Below are 19,400 nucleotides of genomic sequence, written 5' to 3' on the forward strand. Positions count from 1 at the left end.
GTAGTGTTTACTGTATGCCCCAAAGATATATCTGTGGTAGTGCTTTATCTCTGTATGCCCCAAAGATATATCTGTGGTAGTGTTTACTAGTGCTTTCTGTATGCCCAAAGGTATATCTGTGGTAGTGTTTACTGTATGCCCCAAAGATATATCTGTGGTAGTGTTTACTGTATGCCCCAAAGATATATTTCTGGTCGTGTTTACTGTATGCCCCAAAGATATATCTCTGGTCGTGTTTACTGTATGCCCCAAAGATATATCTGTGGTAGTGTTTACTGTATGCCCCAAAGATATATCTGTGGTAGTGTTTACTGTATGTCCCAAAGGTATATCTGTGGTCGTGTTTACTGTATGCTTGCGTGACTTATTCGTGGTAGTGTTTACTGGACGCGGCAATGATATCTATACTATTTCTGACGATATAACTTACGATATCATTTACCAGATATATATTTGAGTGACAGGTCGATGTTATGTAGAGTGTACTTGGCTGACTACAGGTAGGTGTGATGTAGCAGGGCTGACTACAGGTCAGTGTGATGTAACAGGGCCGACTACAGGTAGGTGTGATGTAGCACCGCTGACTATAGGTCGGTGTGGTGTAGCAGGGCCGACTACAGTTAAGTGTGATATAGCAGGGCCGACTTCAGGTCGCTGTGATGTAGCAGGGCCGACTACAGGTAGGTGTGATGTAGCAGGGCTGACTACAGGTCGGTGTGATGTAGCAGGGCCGACTACAGGTCGGTGTGATGTAGCAGGGCCGACTACAGGTCGGTGTGATGTAGCAGGGCCGACTACAGGTCGGTCGTATGTAGCAGGACCGACTACAGGTCGGTGTGATGTAGCAGGGCCGACTACAGGTCGGTGTGATGTAGCAGGGCCGACTACAGGTCGGTCGTATGTAGCAGGACCGACTACAGGTCGGTGTGATGTAGCAGGGCCGACTACAGGTCGGTGTGATGTAGGAGGGCCGACTACAGGTCAGTGTGATGTAGCAGGGCCGACTACAGATCAGTGTGATGTAGCAGGACCGACTACAGGTCGGTGTGATACCGGTCGCATGTTCCTGACAGAAGTCACCATGATTATGCTCCCGTGTTATCAGCATCACATCCGGTTCCTTGGGTTTCGTAGTATATGTTTAAGACATGTATCAATTTCGGCTATCCACAGGTTGAAAATAGGCTTTTTAGAGATGTGGAAAGGGAAGGTTGAAAATTAGGTACTGTGTTTGTGAATTGGGGAGGTGGGGTAGCCTAGTGATTAAAGCGTTCGCTCGTCACACCGAAGACTCTAGTCGATTCCCCACATGGGTACAAAGTGTGAAGCGAAGTGTGAAGAATTTCTGGTGTCCCCCGCTGGAATATTGCTAAAGGTGGCGTAAGACTGAACGCACTCACTCACTCACTCAATCGTACGCCCTGTCAAAACTGGAATACTGTTAATTTCACCTACTTACAAGCATCAGAAGGCACACAATGAAGAAATATATTCCAGTAATATTCACACTTTTAATTATATGTACATATATGACACCATCAAGTTGGTACTCTACAGAAAAGTGCCAAGCTTAGAGCATAAGACTGTAGGCTATAGCATGTTCTAGAGCCACGAGTTAAAACTTCTCGAAGCTTTAATTACAGGCACTGAATTTGAGACTTTTCCTCTGCCACCCATTATAACACTTCTCCCTGGATATCTCGAGACATGTTTTATAGCCACCTCGTGGTCATCAATACTGAGGAGACATTCACTTCCCTGATCATCTCACTTCCGCTTCCGACTCCCCGTCTATCTCACTTCCGCTTCCGACTCCCCGTCTATCTCGCTTCCGCCTCCGACTCCCCGTTAATCCCAATTCCGCTTCCGACTCCCCGTCTCTCTCACTTCCGCCTACGACTCCCCGTCTATCTCACTTCCGTCTCCGACTTCCCGTGTATCTCACCTCGAGTTTTGACACAACATTCATCTTACTTCCGTATTTGACACCCTTGTCAAATCACTTCTGGGGTCGACAGTGCACATATACAAACACAAGGAACACTTGTGCGTGGAGCTCCGCACAGACACAGCGAACGTTTGTATCTAGAGCTCCATACACTATAATGATACACACACAACGAGCACTTGTGTGTCCCGCATCCTTCACTGATGCTGTCTTCATTAATAGGGGAGTCATATCGTCTTTCAATGAAACGCAAAAACAAATAACAACAGTACCTGATAGCATTAAAGTTGAATCAGTAGTCAATATTTGGCCGTGTCCAACTTCTTACATCACTAGCACCACCGTTAAACACAAACACTATTCTGTCTATGCTACTCTGTACGTGGCCAAATACTAACAGGTCCCAACCCCGTCCATCTTCAAGCGACGGTGTACGGGTCAGTAGCGGGAAGCGAAATATGAAATGATAAAAGAAACGTATCTTAGTGCGTTATTCACTGACTAAAGAATTCATATGTCGCTGTTTTGACGTTTTGTTTTGTTGTCCGTTTTTAACAATATCTGGGAAGTGGTTCTGATCGGCTGGTGCGGAGCCGCGCAGGAGCCAGGACATGACCAAGTCTTGGGATTTACACTCTCCAGGAAGCCGGGGGCGCTTGTGCGCCACATCTGAGGATGGTTTGGTGGTAAGACTTTCATGTTGCTTTGTTTCAAAGTTATATTTGTGAACACTTTGTCTCACTGTTTTGTCTCTGATAGTCCTGGAACTATGACCAAGGTGAACAGGAACCTTGCCACCATGATGGTTTGTTGAGTAAACCAGATCCTGTCGTCTGCTCTGTTTGGAATGCATGAGACAAGGTGACGCGCGGATTTGAGGCAAAATATAGGAAGAGTCAGCCTTCAGGAAGTTGGCTCGAGCAACCTGGCTGATGACGTCATTGGAATCCTCGTTAGGATCAGTGCCATGATCCATCGCACTGAAACATAAGAAGACAAACATTGAACTGAAACATAAGAAGACAAACATTGAACTGAAACATAAGAAGACAAACATTGAACTGAAACATACCAAGACAAACATTGAACTGAAACATAAGAAGACAAACATTGAACTGAAACATAAGAAGACAAACATTGAACTGAAACATACCAAGACAAACATTGAACTGAAATATAAGAAGACAAACATTGAACTGAAACATACCAAGACAAACATTGAACTGAAACATACCTTTTTATTACGGACATAGTCCGTAACTTGAAGAACATCATCTGCTGTGTACTAGTATCCGTTATACACTAGTTAGACACACAGCGATTCTCAATCAATCTTGCGTGTTATATTACCATGGTATACATCGTTATGTGGACTGGGGTCTCAAACTGAAGATGTTTTGTTCCATCAGGACCATGCACACGTCTACAAGTCTCTTGTTGCCCTGACGCCAAGGCGTTACTGTGTGTTGGAACTCACTGGACATCCTCCCTATTTACCCAAATCTGAAGGCAGAACTGTCTTGCAGGAACAATGTTAACGACATGTCTGCTGTAGAGGCCTTTTACAATCACCTTTGTAGACACTCCAGTATCGTTCGCAGAAGTGGGTGGACACTGGAGGAGATTTGGAAATACAGAGAGCCACCACCTAAAACGACGCAGTGCATCATAGTCACCCCTCGTACAGTGATTCCGTACAATACAAGCAACAACGGATGTTATGCCGAGACCACAGCCAGTATCTGTGAACAGCACTCTGTTCTGTACATCTTCACGCAGTATGTACCACCCACTTTCTGTAGACCATCAGTTTACACCCAGGGTATACCAACCACTTTCTGTAGACTATCAGGCGACACGCAGTATATACCAACCACTTTCTGTGGACCATCTGACTACACGCTGTATATACCAACCACTTTCTGTAGACCATCAGGCTACACGAAGTATATACCAACCACTTTCTGTAGACCATCAGGCTACACGCTGTACATACCAACCACTTTCTGTAGACTATCAGACTACACGCAGTATATACCAACCACCTTCTGTAGACCATCAGGCTACACGAAGTATATACCAACCACTTTCTTTACCAACTATCAGGACTCAGACACGCTGTACATACCAACCACTTTCTGTAGACTATCAGGCTACACGCAGTACATACCAACCACTTTCTGTAGACCATCAGGCTACACGCTGTATATACCAACCACTTTCTGTAGACCATCAGGCTACACGAAGTATATACCAACCACTTTCTGTAGACCATCAGGCTACACGCTGTACATACCAACCACTTTCTGTAGACTATCAGACTATCAGGCTACACGCAGTATATACCAACCACCTTCTGTAGACCATCAGGCTACACGAAGTATATACCAACCACTTTCTGTAGACTATCAGGCTACACGCTGTACATACCAACCACTTTCTGTAGACTATCAGGCTACACGCAGTACATACCAACCACTTTCTGTAGACCATCAGGCTACACGCAGGATATACCAACCACTTTCTGTAGACTATCAGACTACACGCAGTACATACCAACCACTTTCTGTAGACCATCAGGCTACACGCAGGATATACCAACCACTTTCTGTTGACTATCAGACTACACGCAGTATATACCAACCACTTTCTGTAGACTATCAGGCTACACGCAGTACATACCAACCACTTTCTGTAGACTATCAGGCTACACGTAATTTGAAACAACTGCCTTCATTTCATAATTGTTACCGCAGTCATTGTTTATCGGTTGATCGATCATACAATCTTATAATCTAATTTCTTCAATACCCCGACTTATCGATATGTAATCAATTACAGCTTGTATCGGACTACGATCTACAGCGGCACACGCCCGGGACTCCGCCAGCCAGTCAGCGAGCACCTTGTGTTGTATGGAGGCGCTGACAGAAGTTGCTGTTGGACTGTCGCTTCCAGTCAGCTAGACTAAGGCTTAGTCTCTGAATATATATAATTTTGATAGTAACAAACAAGCCCATTTATATTGAAAAGGAGCCCTAGGGAGACCAGAGATTCAGAACCTGAAGGAAACCTGAGGAAATCTAGACTTGCTTTATTTAGGGCTTTAGCACTGCAGAGAGGGCTTGGCAGTAGGGAAGTAGGGAAATTAATGTGGTTCAGGGACTGTGAGACAGACTACCAGTCAGCGAGCACCTTGTGTTGTATGGCTGTAGGAGGCGCTGACAGAAGTTGCTGTTCGACTATTCGCTACCAGTTAGCCTCAGTTCCCAGAGAACAAAAGCTTAAGCTTAGACACGTGGATTCATAGATTGAGAAAGAGAACATTAGATCTGTTAGCGGTATTCATTACTGTTGACACACGAGCTACCTTATCTGCTGGACATTGTGTTACTAATAGGGTTAACAGCCAATATAGCATGTAACTTCTTATACATGTTTTCATCATCGTGGAACATATCATGTAGAGTCTGGACAAGACTGTCTGTGTTATATGTGATATGAATGAACCGGATACTAGTATATGACATTGCCCTGTTGTCCATACACGCACGAACACACTGCAAACTCAATCAGTGTTCTGCTTGAAGGATAAATCTCCAATACCACATTCCAAAGCTAGGACAAAAAAGTCAAATCGTTTTGGGGCGCAAGCAGAACAATGGGGGATAATAAAATTAAGGACAGTTGAAGTAGACGGTCGCCGTGCGTTATGTGAGGGTGATATAAGTGTATATACACAACCAACCTGCCATATAACTGCAGCTAGGGCGCCGTCAGGTTGTCAGCTGTTACTGCAGACGTACGCCAAGATACTGGGTTGTTAATCACAGTTCGCATATCTAGGTACTGGGTGGTTAATCCCAGTTCGCATATACATGTATAGGTGCTGGGTGGTTAATCCCAGTTCGCATATACATGTATAGGTGCTGGGTGGTTAATCCCAGTTCGCATATACATGTATAGGTGCTGGGTGGTTAATCCCAGTTCGCATATACATGTATAGGTGCTGGGTGGTTAATCCCAGTTCGCATATACATGTATAGGTGCTGGGTGGTTAATCCCAGTTCGCATATACATGTATAGGTCCTGGGTGGTTAATACCAGTACGCATATTCATGTATAGGTGCTGGGTGGTTAATCCCAGTTCGCATATACATGTATAGGTGCTGGGTGGTTAATCCCAGTTCGCATATACATGTATAGGTGCAGGGTGGTTAATCCCAGTTCGCATATACTAGTACATGAATAGGTGCTGGGTGGTTAATCCCAGTTCGCATATACATGTATAGGTGCTGGGTGGTTAATCCCAGTTCGCATATACATGTATAGGTGCTGGGTGGTTAATCCCAGTTCGCATATACATGTATAGGTGCAGGGTGGTTAATCCCAGTTCGCATATACTAGTACATGAATAGGTGCTGGGTGGTTAATCCCAGTTCGCATATACATGTATAGGTGCTGGGTGGTTAATCCCAGTTCGCATATACATGTATAGGTGCTGGGTGGTTAATCCCAGTTCTCATATACATGTATAGGTGCTGGGTGGTTAATCCCAGTTCGCATATACATGTATAGGTGCTGGGTGGTTAATACCAGTACGCATATTCATATATAGGTGCTGGGTGGTTAATCCCAGTTCGCATATACATGTATAGGTGCTGGGTGGTTAATCCCAGTTCGCATATACATGTATAGGTGCTGGGTGGTTAATCCCAGTTCGCATATACATGTATAGGTGCTGGGTGGTTAATCCCCAGTTCGCATATATACATGTATAGGTCCTGGGTGGTTAATACCAGTACGCATATTCATGTATAGGTGCTGGGTGGTTAATCCCAGTTCGCATATACATGTATAGGTGCTGGGTGGTTAATCCCAGTTCGCATATACATGTATAGGTGCAGGGTGGTTAATCCCAGTTCGCATATACTAGTACATGAATAGGTGCTGGGTGGTTAATCCCAGTTCGCATATACATGTATAGGTGCTGGGTGGTGGTTAATCCCAGTTCGCATATACATGTATAGGTGCTGGGTGGTTAATCCCAGTTCGCATATACATGTATAGGTGCAGGGTGGTTAATCCCAGTTCGCATATACTAGTACATGAATAGGTGCTGGGTGGTTAATCCCAGTTCGCATATACATGTATAGGTGCTGGGTGGTTAATCCCAGTTCGCATATACATGTATAGGTGCTGGGTGGTTAATCCCAGTTCTCATTCGCATGTATAGGTGCTGGGTGGTTAATCCCAGTTCGCATATACATGTATAGGTGCTGGGTGGTTAATCCCAGTTCGCATATACATGTATAGGTGCAGGGTGGTTAATCCCAGTTCGCATATACATGTATAGGTGCTGGGTGGTTAATACCAGTACGCATATTCATGTATAGGTGCTGGGTGGTTGTGCCCAGGGGGCGTGCCTGGGCTGTGTTTCATAAGTTTGATAAAGTGCCTGTATGACTCCAACGTGTAAACAGTTTAACATCAAACCATCAAACCCCCGCAGTGTTGGTTCTAGTTCAGCTCGCTTGTGTCGTTATAACATTGTCGGATGAAATATAACTATTTTTGCAGTGCCAAGTGTCAAGTTGTGAAGACTTCAAAGGATCTACGTTCATGGCACAAAGACCTTCAAGAAGTGATGAAGTTCAAACGTGGAACCTGTGGGTTATGTCCCTTTGTGTGTTGTTTAACACACATATGCTTTGAGGTGTTATAACATAATGCAATGTTGTACATACAAAGCTCGGGCTAAACTGGTTATACCACAGAGAGTAGTTGGGTTATGTATACTATACGACTGTATAACATAGCATAATGGAACAATACATGGGCTGAATATGTAAACTGGAATAATCAACACACAATTGAAATCAGTTCGTCGTGTTTATGAAATAGTGTATAGGAACAAACCTACCTTGTTTTACAACGATGGCAGACATGAAAACCCGTGCTCCTTCACAGGGCGTTTCACGACTGACTAGATCCGAACAACGGCCAAACAAATACTCCAGGCACTACGGCAATACACTTTCATAAACCGTGTTGTGTAAACACACATATTCACATCGCCACACGCTGCCTGGGGAAATCGATATATATATCCTTTTGTTTTTCAAACGAGATTTAGTTCAAATAGGTTGACTGAAGACACACAATTCACCCAACACCTTTGTCTCACTAATGTAGTTTCTGCCTTTTTGACAACATTTGATGTGTGTGAACATAAGCGGGGCTTGTACGCCTCCTCAAGCCTGTCACACAACCCATAAGGTGGGTTAGCACTGCTGATACCAGCTTGTAGTGTAGTACTCCAGTACTCGCCTGTGTCCAGTATTCCGGTGTCCAGTATCCACATACTTATTATGAGCACAGTATTCCAATACTTATCTGTGTGAAGTATTTCAGTACTTATGTATGTCCAGTAATCCAATACTTATCTGTGTCTAATATTCCGGTACTTATATGTGTCCAGTATTCCGGTACTTATTTATATGTGTCAAGTATTCCGGTACTTATCTGTGTCCAGTATTCCTAGTACTTATCTGTGCCCAGTATTCCAGTATTCCAGTACTTATCTGTGTCCAGTATTCAGTACTTATCTGTCCAGTATTCCAGTATTCCGTATCTGTGCCCAGTATTCCAGTACTTATTATCTGTGTCCAGTATTTCAGTACTTATCTGTGTGTCAGTATTCCGGTATCTGTTATCTGTGTCCAGTATTCCAGTACTTTATCTGTGTCAAGTATTCCAGTAGTATTTCCAGTATTCCAGTACTTATCTGTGTCCAGTATTCCAGTACTTATCTGTGTCCAGTATTTCGGTACTAATCTGTGTCCAGTATTCCAGTATTCCGGTACTTATCTGTGTCCAGTATTCCAGTACTTATCTGTGTCCAGTATTCCGGTACTTATCTGTGTCCAGTATTCCGGTACTTATCTGTGTCCAGTATTTCGGTACTTATCTGTGTCCAGTATTCCAGTACTTATCTGTGTCCAGTATTCCAGTACTAATCTGTGTCCAGTTATCTAATCTGTGTGTATCCGGTCAGTATTCCGGTACTTATCTGTGTCCAGTATTCCGGTACTAATCTGTGTCCAGTATTCCAGTACTTATCTGTGTCCAGTATTTCGGTACTTATCTGTGTCCAGTATTCCGGTACTAATCTGTGTCCAGTATTCCGGTACTAATCTGTGTCCAGTATTCAGTATTGTGTCCAGTACTTATCTGTGTCCAGTATTCCGGTATCTGGTACTAATATCTGTGTCCAGTATCTGTTTCCTGTACTATTATTCTGTATTCTGTGTCCAGTATTCCGGTACTTATCTGTGTCCAGTATTCCTGTACTAATCTGTGTCCAGTATTCCGGTACTAATCTGTGTCCAGTATTCCGGTACTTATCTGTGTCCAGTATTCCGGTACTAATCTGTGTCCAGTATTCCGGTACTAATCTGTGTCCAGTATTCCGGTACTAATCTGTGTCCAGTATTCCGGTACTAATCTGTGTCCAGTATTCCGGTACTAATTTTTGTCCAGTATTCCAGTTCTTGTCATATTACATGACTGCAGGTATATAGGCACCGTGGATGAACACCTGGTGTCATGTACACCCATTAGGAACTGTATGTCCCTGGGTGCTGCAGCCAGAGCGATGTTCCTGGTTGCTGGTATGCTGCTTTAGGTCATGTGACGGTTTGAGTATTTAGCTGGAGCTCTGTCCAGGCTAGCGGAGGTAAATAGGAGTTTACATCAAAACAGCAACACAATCTTGGTACGTAGACAGAATGTCATATGATGCGAGTGTCATCAATATTTTAACCTGTTGAAATTACAAGTGGGAGCAGGTTATTTGATACTCTGATATATTTGAATCAATTCAGTGGACCTGGAGAAGCAGCTCAAGTGAGTCCAGACTTACCTGCCTGTACCCCCTTCCTCTTCATCGGGGGGCCCATGGGGGCCGTCTCGGGGGGCCTCGTCAGGCCGATACATCCCTACACGTCCTCCTTGCTGTTCAAACTACGTCAAACGCTCATGGTACAGAAAGGGCAAGTGTTCACCCCGCGCTGTATTGTCGTTTGCTTTACGCAAGGATTAGATTTGTAATTTCGACAAGCCTATTCAACGAGTTACGAGGTTGAAGGCAAGCTCGCATATTTTCCGCCTCTGTGATTATTGCCTATGTAACAGTTTGGTAAACAGTCACCGACGATAATCCACCAGGTCGGCAGGCGAGCAGACGGTAGGTTCCTTTCTACCAGGGGCCATTTCAAAAGTGTTATAGGGCAGTGACACGAATTCGACAACCCGTTATGGGATATTGTGACCTTCTGGATTGTGGATTCTATTGTAGATGGAGCATGACAGCCTTAGATCCCTTAGATTGATGGATACTTTGACACCTGTTCCCAGCATGACAGCCTTAGATCCATTAGCCCGATGGATACTTTGACACCTGTTCCTGGCATGACAGCCTTAGATCCATTAGCCCGATGGATACTTTGACACCTGAGTTCAGAGCATGACAGACTTAGATCCATTAGCCTGATGGATACTTTGAAACCTGTTCCCAGCATGACAGCCTTAGATCCATTAGCCCAATGGATACTTTTTTCCCAGCATGACACCTTAGATGTTCAGAGCATGACACCTGTGTTCAGAGCATGACAGGCTTAGATCCATTAGCCTGATGGATACTTTGACACCTGTTCCCAGCATGACAGCCTTAGATCCATTAGCCCGATGGATACTTTGACACCTGTTCCCAGCATGACAACCTTAGATCCATTAACCCAATGGATACTTTGACACCTGTTCCCAGCATGACAGCCTTAGATCCATTAGCCTGATGGATACTTTGACACCTGTTCCCAGCATGACAACCTTAGATCCATTAGCCTGATGGATACTTTGACACCTGTTCCCAGCATGACAGGCTTAGATCCATTAGCCTGATGGATACATTAACACCTGTTCCCAGCATGAGAGCCTTAGATCCATTAGCCTGATGGATGCTTGACACCTGTTCCCAGCATGACAGCCTTAGATCCATTAGCCTGATGGATACTTTGACACCTGTTCCTAGCATGACAGTTTTAGATCCATTAGCCTGATGGATACTTTGACACCTGTTCAGAGCATGACAGCCTTAGATCCATTAGCCCGATGGATACTTTGACACCTGTTCCCAGCATGACAACCTTAGATCCATTAACCCGATGGATACTTTGACACCTGTTCCCAGCATGACAGCCTTAGATCCATTAGCCTGATGGATACTTTGACACCTGTTCCCAGCATGACAACCTTAGATCCATTAGCCTGATGGATACTTTGACACCTGTTCCCAGCATGACAGGCTTAGATCCATTAGCCTGATGGATGCTTGACACCTGTTCCCAGCATGACAGCCTTAGATCCATTAGCCTGATGGATGCTTTGACACCTGTTCCCAGCATGACAGCCTTAGATCCATTAGCCTGATGGATACTTTGACACCTGTTCCTAGCATGACAGTTTTAGATCCATTAGCCTGATGGATACTTTGACACCTGTTCAGAGCATGACAGGCTTAGATCCATTAGCCTGATGGATACTTTGACACCTGTTCAGAGCATGACAGCCTTAAATCCATTAGCCTGATGGATACTTTGACACCTGTTCCCAGCATGACAGCCTTAGATCCATTAGCCTGATGGATACTTTGACACCTGTTCAGAGCATGACAGGCTTAGATCCATTAGCCTGATGGATACTTTGACACCTGTTCCCAGCATGACAGCCTTAGATCCGTCACTGAACACCGATTCAAGAAACGATCCCCTGGTTAGGTTATGTCAGTCAAATCATTTATCAAATCTTATCGATATTAAATAGAACGACTGTTATAGAACCCTAAATGAGTTCTGGCAAAATGACTTGTATCATTTATCCAGAATTATGAATACATGTACATTAAAAAATTATATTAGTAAATTAATGCCTTGCGTCATGTTCCTGCAAGCCCTGTGGATAGTTTGGATATCTATGACATGAACTAAAGTGGAAGACTGTAATGACACTTGAAGGGGAGAGTTAAAAACTATGAAAGGTTACATTCGCTTGTCACTTGTGAAACTGTATAAACCAGAAGTAGAAGTCATTTTATTCACTGTCGAGCTGTATAAACTAGAAGTAGAAGTCATCTCAATTGCTGTCCACATATATCAACCTTGTTGGTGATGGTCGCTCAGTACAGGACGTCTGGCGACCCCACTTGCGTTGTGCCCGGTAGGGTCTACTTAATCCATTCCGGACTGTTCTCGTAGAGACCCTACGAAATGGTAACCAGTGGTGCCTCAGTCCACTGCTTGAGGCGAATGGTTGTTGTAGAGTGAACCTCAATAGTACCCTGTCGTCACGATTTGACGTCACCCTGGGACGTCCCTCGTTGGTTTCCCTGTAGTTTAGACCAAACGACTGACAACCGTGTTGTGGACATTCATTGCCCGACCAGTTGCTTTAAAGGATATACCGGAGTTATGCATACCAATAATTTGTCATCTCTGGCCATCTGATAATATTCTTCGTAAGTCACAGAAAACATGATTGAACACTGTAACCCATGCCATTCAAATGCCGACATGTGGCATGTACACAAACTGCACCTGAGTAATTCTGGACATGCGCCACAGGATGTGTCTGGGAGACACATTCCACCAAGTAGACTTGCAATCATTTCTTAAATGAACATTGTTATCATATGTGTCGAACATTGTTATCATATGTGTCGAACATTGTTATCATATGTGTCATCATACACAAGCTGAACTTCAACATAGTTAGCGGCCAACACATTTATAGGGGTGCTTAACATTTCTCCAGGTGTACATATGTGTCGTAATGGGTGATGCAGTTGGTTAACTCGTGACCTGAACGCTAATGATAGTATCAATTTTCAAAATCCATGATTGATTGATTGATTGAGTAAATGAGTGAGTGGTCATCGGCGTGACGAGCGAACGCTTTAACCACTTGGCTACCCCACCGCCCCGAATCCATGTATGTATGCATTGGTGATACAAATACTATTATATATTGCATTGGTGATACAAATACTATAATATATATCTCTACAACTGTAGTAATATGTAAAGCTACATTCCCGTGCAGGAAGCAACTTGGCGCGATGCCTGCCCACGTGGGTGTACGGGGGTCACCACTGTGATAAGACCACGTGGACCGAGGTGGTTGGACAGGACCAAACCCTAGCCTACCCCGGCATCGCAGCCAACAGTGTACAGTATGCCTGTCAACATTCACTAGTCTCCAACCCGATAGAGACAAATCGATGTGGGCAGGGTCCGACAGATAGACAGACGCTAATGACATGGGGACATATACACTTGTCGACCGTCAGATCTGTTGATTTAGTTTAGCAGATGATTATAAATGCCATCGTGTTTTAGTTTATGGATGGGTTATATATTTTTGACATTTGATCTAGTGTCTAATTATTTTGTTTGTTTTTTTAAAGTTGTACTGACTAGGCACAAAGTATTTTTTCTACAAAATGATAACATATAAAACTGATATTTAATGGTTTAATCAACACCAGATGATGTCAACAGATTCAGACTTATATAACACGTTAAACGAGGAGACATTTAGTGGGTCAACATTTCTCTCCGTCATACCCATCACCGTTAGAGAACGCGTCGTACTGAGAGCCCGTCTGTAGCACTGGTAATGTGCCCAAGAGCACAGGCAGTCTGTAGCACTGGCAAATGTGCCCAAGAACACAGGCAGTCTGTGACACTGGTACATGTGCCCAAGAGCACGGGCAGTCTGTAGCACTGGTAAATATGCCCAAGAGCACAGGCAGTCTGTGACACTGGTAAATGTGCCCAAGAGCACGGGGAGTATGTAGCACTGGTACATGTGCCCTATAGCACACCATGCAGGTAGCAAAAGCAGTGTAAGTCCCCATGGTCCCTAGTATGGTGATCTACCCTCAGTTGTTGGCGATCTATAGCCCATTTTTATTCTGTATTGTCCTAATTTAAAATCCAGTTTTAAAGAGAGAAGCTAGTTTTATTTCTTGATGCTGTGGTATTCTAGTCGATTTTACTGTCCTTCGATGACAGGTTTGTATAATTTACATGTATTTATGGTGTATTCTAAACTTGTTTTAGTCACATGGGATATGGCTGACATACTGCTGATGTGACTTGAAACTTTAACTCTCACTCACTCACCCTATAGCACAGGCAGTCGTTAGTACGGGTAGATGTGCCCTATGTGTCTGTACTACGGGTAGATATAGCACAGGCAGTCGTTAGTACGGGTAGATGTGCCCCTAGTACGGGTAGTACAGACAGTCGTTAGTACGGGTAGATGTGCCCTACTTTGACAGGCAGTCGTTAGTACGGGTAGATGTGCCCTATAGCACAGACAGTCTGTAGTACGGGTAGATGTATCCTCTAGCACAGACAGTCTGTAGTACGGGTAGATGTGCCCAATAGTGCAGACAGTCTATAATAAGGGTAGATGTGCCCTTTAGTACAGACAGTCTGTAGTACGGGTAGATGTGCCCTCTGGTACAGACGGTCTATAATACAGATAGATGTGCCCAATAGCACAGACGGGTCTGCAGTACGGGTAGATGTGCCCTCTGGTACAGACGGTCTATAAGACGGGTAGATGTGCCCAATAGCACAGACAGTCTGCAGTACGGGTAGATGTGCCCTCTGGTACAGACGGTCTATAATACAGATAGATGTGCCCAATAGCACAGACAGCCTGTAGTACGGGTAGATGTGCCCTTTAGCACAGGCAGTCTGTAGTACCTGTGCCCTTTCGTGGCATGCTCGTATACAGAACGAGACAAAGTCGGGCGTCCAGACAGGCCGTGTTACCAGTGTGATTTCAGTGACTGAAGAGGCAATGTACAATTAGGACTCAAACGTGTTTGCTTTATCCAATTCTACTATCGTGTAGCCCTTGCCTTTCTCCACAGCATAGCCATTTAGTTGGCTGCTTCAATGACCCTTTTAGAAGTACTGTGTTGTGGTGATGTTTGAATGTTGTACACGTGTTGCGCGCCTTCACTACAGCTTGGAGGGACGCGATATGAGGAGTTATGGGCTAGGGTGACAAGTGGGTGCAAGATATGAAGGTAGTTAATACAGCACCAAATACGGTTACAGGAATGTGTGTGTGTGGGGATGGGGGTGGGGGTGTCTGGGTGTCTGTTATAATTGTAAGTTATGGATAACAACTTCTTTATTTAAACTGCACCCTTCAAACCGTCCTGCTGGTACCGCAAAGTGGATGACACCTTCGTCATCCTCCAACCTCAGCAAGATCCAAAGCAGCTCCTCGCCCATCTCAACAGCCAACATCCCGCATCAAATTCACCATCGAAACAGAGCAGAACAACCAACTACCTTTCCTTGATGTCCTTGTGTCCCGCACCTCTTGCAACCAACTCCAGACCTCCGTGTACAGAAAACCTACTCATACGGAACAATACATCCACTACAACTCCAACCACCCCCTAAAGTCAAGACCAAAGCGTCATCTCTACATTGACCAGAAGAGCCAAAACATCTGCTCAACGAACCTACAGGAAGAAATTGAACACCTGAGGAAAGTCTTTGTAGAACGCAACCACTACCCACCTGAAATAGTCAACAGAACCATCGAAGCAACGCTTTCACCTCCTGCCAAAGATCTAAACCAGAATCAGCCCCATCAAGATATCCATTCCTACATTGGTAAACCATCACACCAAATCAGCCGACTCCTGAAACAACAGGCAGGCATAGACACAACCTTCTCTAGCGTCCTCCAGCCTCAACAACCTCCTCCATGCCAATGGAAGAAAACAACCCACCGTCAACAACAACAACCCGAAATGTGTTATTTACAAAATAAACTGTGATTGTGGACAATGCTACATAGGTGAAACATCCCGATCAACCCCGGGTCAAAGAACACCTGTTGCTAATTCCGACACCAAGTCGCTACCTCTGTTGCTCAAATTCCGATCACCAGAGTGGTCCGACATCACCATTCTCGCCAGCAACCAAACGGACTTCACTAAACGCAAGCTCACAGAAGCCATTCATCTCAAACGCCACAAGCCCACCATCAACCGTGGACCAGGATACATTCCATCCATGATCTCCTCCACCAAGCCCAATCTATTGTATAAACATTCACTAAATGTTTAGGCATCTCATTGTAACTAGCTCATTCACTATCCACTCACTGGCTTCCAGCTTACTGCTTAGCCAATCATGGCCATCAACCTTTGTGTTGTTTCATTGTTATATACAGTATATATATGCAGCGTCTACACTTCCATGTATCAAAGTATGTACAAGAAGTTGGTATACGAAATAGAGGACTAAATAAAGTACAAAAAGCACATCTAAAATGTACCAAACAATGTACTAAAAAAGAAGATTTTAAAGAAGGGGATTTGACCGAGCGAAAGAGTATGTTGAAATGGGGCTGTGACCACTGACTGTCCACGTGCCTCGTGGTGTGACCACTGACTGTCCACGTGCCTCGTGGTGTGACCACTGACTGTCCACGTGCCTCGTGGTGTGACCACTGACTGTCCACGTGCCTCGTGGTGTGACCACTGACTGTCCACGTGCCTCGTGGTGTGACCACTGACTGTCCACGTGCCTCGTGGTGTGACCACTGACTGTCCACGTCCCTCGTGGTGTGACCACTGACTGTCCACGTGCCTCGTGGTGTGACCACTGACTGTCCACGTGCCTCGTGGGTGACCACTGACTGACCCTCGTGGTGTGACCACTGACTGTCCACGTACCTCGTGGTGTGACCACTGACTGTCCACGTGCCTCGTGGTGTGACCACTGACTGTCCACGTACCTCGTGGTGCGACCACTGACTGTCCACGTGCCTCGTGGTGTGACCACTGACTGTCCACGTACCTCGTGGTGTGACCACTGACTGTCCACGTGCCTCGTGGTGTGACCACTGACTGTCCACGTGCCTCGTAGTGTGACCACTGACTGTCCACGTACCTCGTGGTTTGACCACTGACTGTCCACGTCCACGCCTCGTGGTGTGACCACTGACTGTCACGTGCCTCCTCGTGGTGTGACCACTGACTGTCCACGTGTCTCATGGTGTGACCACTGACTGTCCACGTGCCTCGTGGTGTGACCACTGACTGTCCACGTGCCTCGTGGTGTGACCACTGACTGTCCACGTACCTCGTGGTGTGACCACTGACTGTCCACGTACCTCGTGGTGTGACCACTGACTGTCCACGTACCTCGTGGTGTGACCACTGACTGTCCACGTACCTCGTGGTGTGACCACTGACTGTCCACGTACCTCGTAGTTTGACCACTGACTGTCCACGTACCTCGTGGTGTGACCACTGACTGTCCACGTGCCTCGTAGTGTGACCACTGACTGTCCACGTACCTCGTGGTTTGACCACTGACTGTCCACGTGCCTCATGGAGTGACCATTGACTGACTCAGGATGTACACAGCCACTGTGATGCATCATACTGATATCAACACTTGTATCACTCTCTATATCTCACGCGCCTCTGTAATGTACATGAAATATTCACCGAATGAGAAGTACCCTGAAATATCGTTACAAACAATAATGAAGTTGTAATCCATCAAGATCTCCATCCACGAGAACATCCGAGACTCAAAGGACACGCTCCATGAAACCCTTTCTTGATGTCAGTTACCGGGCTATTTCTTAAATCCTTCTATATGTGGCTTAAAATCAATCTCACCCTTCGTGAAGATCTTCAGCTGAATTTACCTACCTGAACACTCTCGGTCTGTGCACCCCTAATAGTCTATAACCATTCTCCCGGGGGTGGTGTCTGGCCCAGTCAAGCGAGGGTAGGGGCCGAGGCCGGGGGTAGGTACCGGCGGTCCTCTGTGTACCATGGTGGTGTCTCTGCAGAGTCAGGTCGATGGTCGTGGGAGTTCTGGTCAGGTCCTGGAACAAGTCCTCAGGGATGATGATGTATCTCTCCGAGAGCGGGCCGGCGTTCCGGTCCTGACACCGCCTCATCATGTCCTGTGATACCAATATTCGCGTTGAGTACTGACTGCTCCAAGGGGTCTCCGAAGATGCTTACCTTGACGATAGCTATGTTGTACTGTTTTTGAACCTGCACATATACAGACAGACAATGTATATTGAAATACTAATATTAAACGTGGACTGATAACGTCTCTCGCCCAGCCACAGTCTGTTCGTGTGTAAGTCTTCTATCTAACGAGAGCCTGTTGGTGTCTAGTAAGAACATCTTTGTCCTGTCGACGGCGTGTTGATGTCTACCAAGGACGTCTTTGTCCTATCGACATGCTATTGGTGTCTAGCAAGAACGTCTATTTCCCAGCGACAGCCTGTTAATGTCTGATGTCAACTATGACGTAACAGAGGTGATAGCAATTTCTGACCCTGCACTATGTTGATGTTGCTGGATGCTGGTTGCGTAGAATATGGAGATCAATTATTTGGTTTAGCTAACGGTCAATAAAGGTTCACGCATGTGACAATTATACTCTGTACGATATGCATTCAGAGGGATTGTGTCGTTCCTCGTCACTGAGCAATGTGTTGCTGACCTGCACAGTTTTATCACAGTGAATTATGGCAGCTGTCAGTGAAACCATAACACGGCTTTATCAAACACTCGAATACCCTCACTTTCCTTGAATACCATCCAATAAAACACGCTCCGTTCGTAGCACACACTCCATCAATCATTGCATCAAGTCAACGGCTGCAGCCCGGAAGTAAGTTTTCATATATCACGGAACACTATTTATATGATGTAAAACACCGCCATCTCCCGACCATACCTTTACCCTTGTTTATGTAAAGGCTTACAATGGCTGCTCGTTAGATGACGTCTCTTTCTGTATACATCCAACATCGTCCACAGCCCTTGCACGTGGATAGATTATATCTCACATCGTCCACAGCCCTAGCAGGAGAGTAGTTCCCATCTCACATCGTCCACAGCCCTATGCATGTTAGCCTACAGGTCTGCCATCGTTGCTACCCCGGGCATACTCTGGTTTAATGCCTCACTAATCTATGGGTAATGGTTTCGCCGATACTGTCGCTTGTGTGCAATTCTTCCAAGTATCAATACCTGTTGATCGATACATATTACCTCCCCTGCGTCATAACAAGTTTCCCAGGAGAGGGAGCATGCCACCCCTTTAATACCCGTACTCATTCTCTCCAACCCAACCAACTCCACTCCGTTTCATTACAGGAATTAATCCCCCCATGAGCATGAGTATTTCAGCCGGAGAACATGGCCACTGGGCAAAGTTAGCGTGAGAAAGTTGTATTTTGTGTTCCTTTCTAAAACCTGTCGCAACGGGATGTAGAGCGTCCAAAGGTGTCACTTAAATCATTAGTAAAGAAG

General features: G+C 45.2%; 1 protein-coding gene across 2 annotated transcripts; it reads right to left on the reverse strand.

Moving 5' to 3' along the window:
- Positions 1-1,497: 1,497 nt before the first annotated feature.
- Positions 1,498-19,073, reverse strand: LOC124263978. Of its 2 annotated transcripts, none has more exons than XM_046698708.1 (2): positions 17,772-19,073; positions 1,498-2,928 (listed from the first exon to the last, which is right to left on the reverse strand). In XM_046698708.1, exons 1-2 carry the CDS (start codon positions 18,026-18,028, stop codon positions 2,439-2,441), a joined length of 747 nt encoding a protein of 248 aa, XP_046554664.1. In that variant the 5' UTR covers positions 18,029-19,073; the 3' UTR covers positions 1,498-2,438. The 2 variants fall into 2 exon arrangements, with proteins under 2 accessions (XP_046554664.1, XP_046554665.1); XM_046698709.1 differs by lacking the exon at positions 17,772-19,073 and adding an exon at positions 9,873-10,040.
- Positions 19,074-19,400: the final 327 nt, after the last annotated feature.

This window comes from Haliotis rubra, unplaced genomic scaffold, assembly GCF_003918875.1.
Source record: "Haliotis rubra isolate DU_JTF1 unplaced genomic scaffold, ASM391887v1 Scf90, whole genome shotgun sequence".
Taxonomy (NCBI): Eukaryota; Metazoa; Mollusca; class Gastropoda; order Lepetellida; family Haliotidae; genus Haliotis; species Haliotis rubra.

Bases quoted from the DNA above. Each gene is read 5' to 3' on its own strand.
- LOC124263978 (XM_046698708.1), bottom strand. From the start codon at position 18,028: ATGATGAGGCGGTGTCAGGACCGGAACGCCGGCCCGCTCTCGGAGAGA. The intron at 2,929-17,771 runs GTAGGTAAATTC...CTTATGTTTCAG, and splicing joins CACAGACCGAGAGTGTTCAG to TGCGATGGATCATGGCACTG.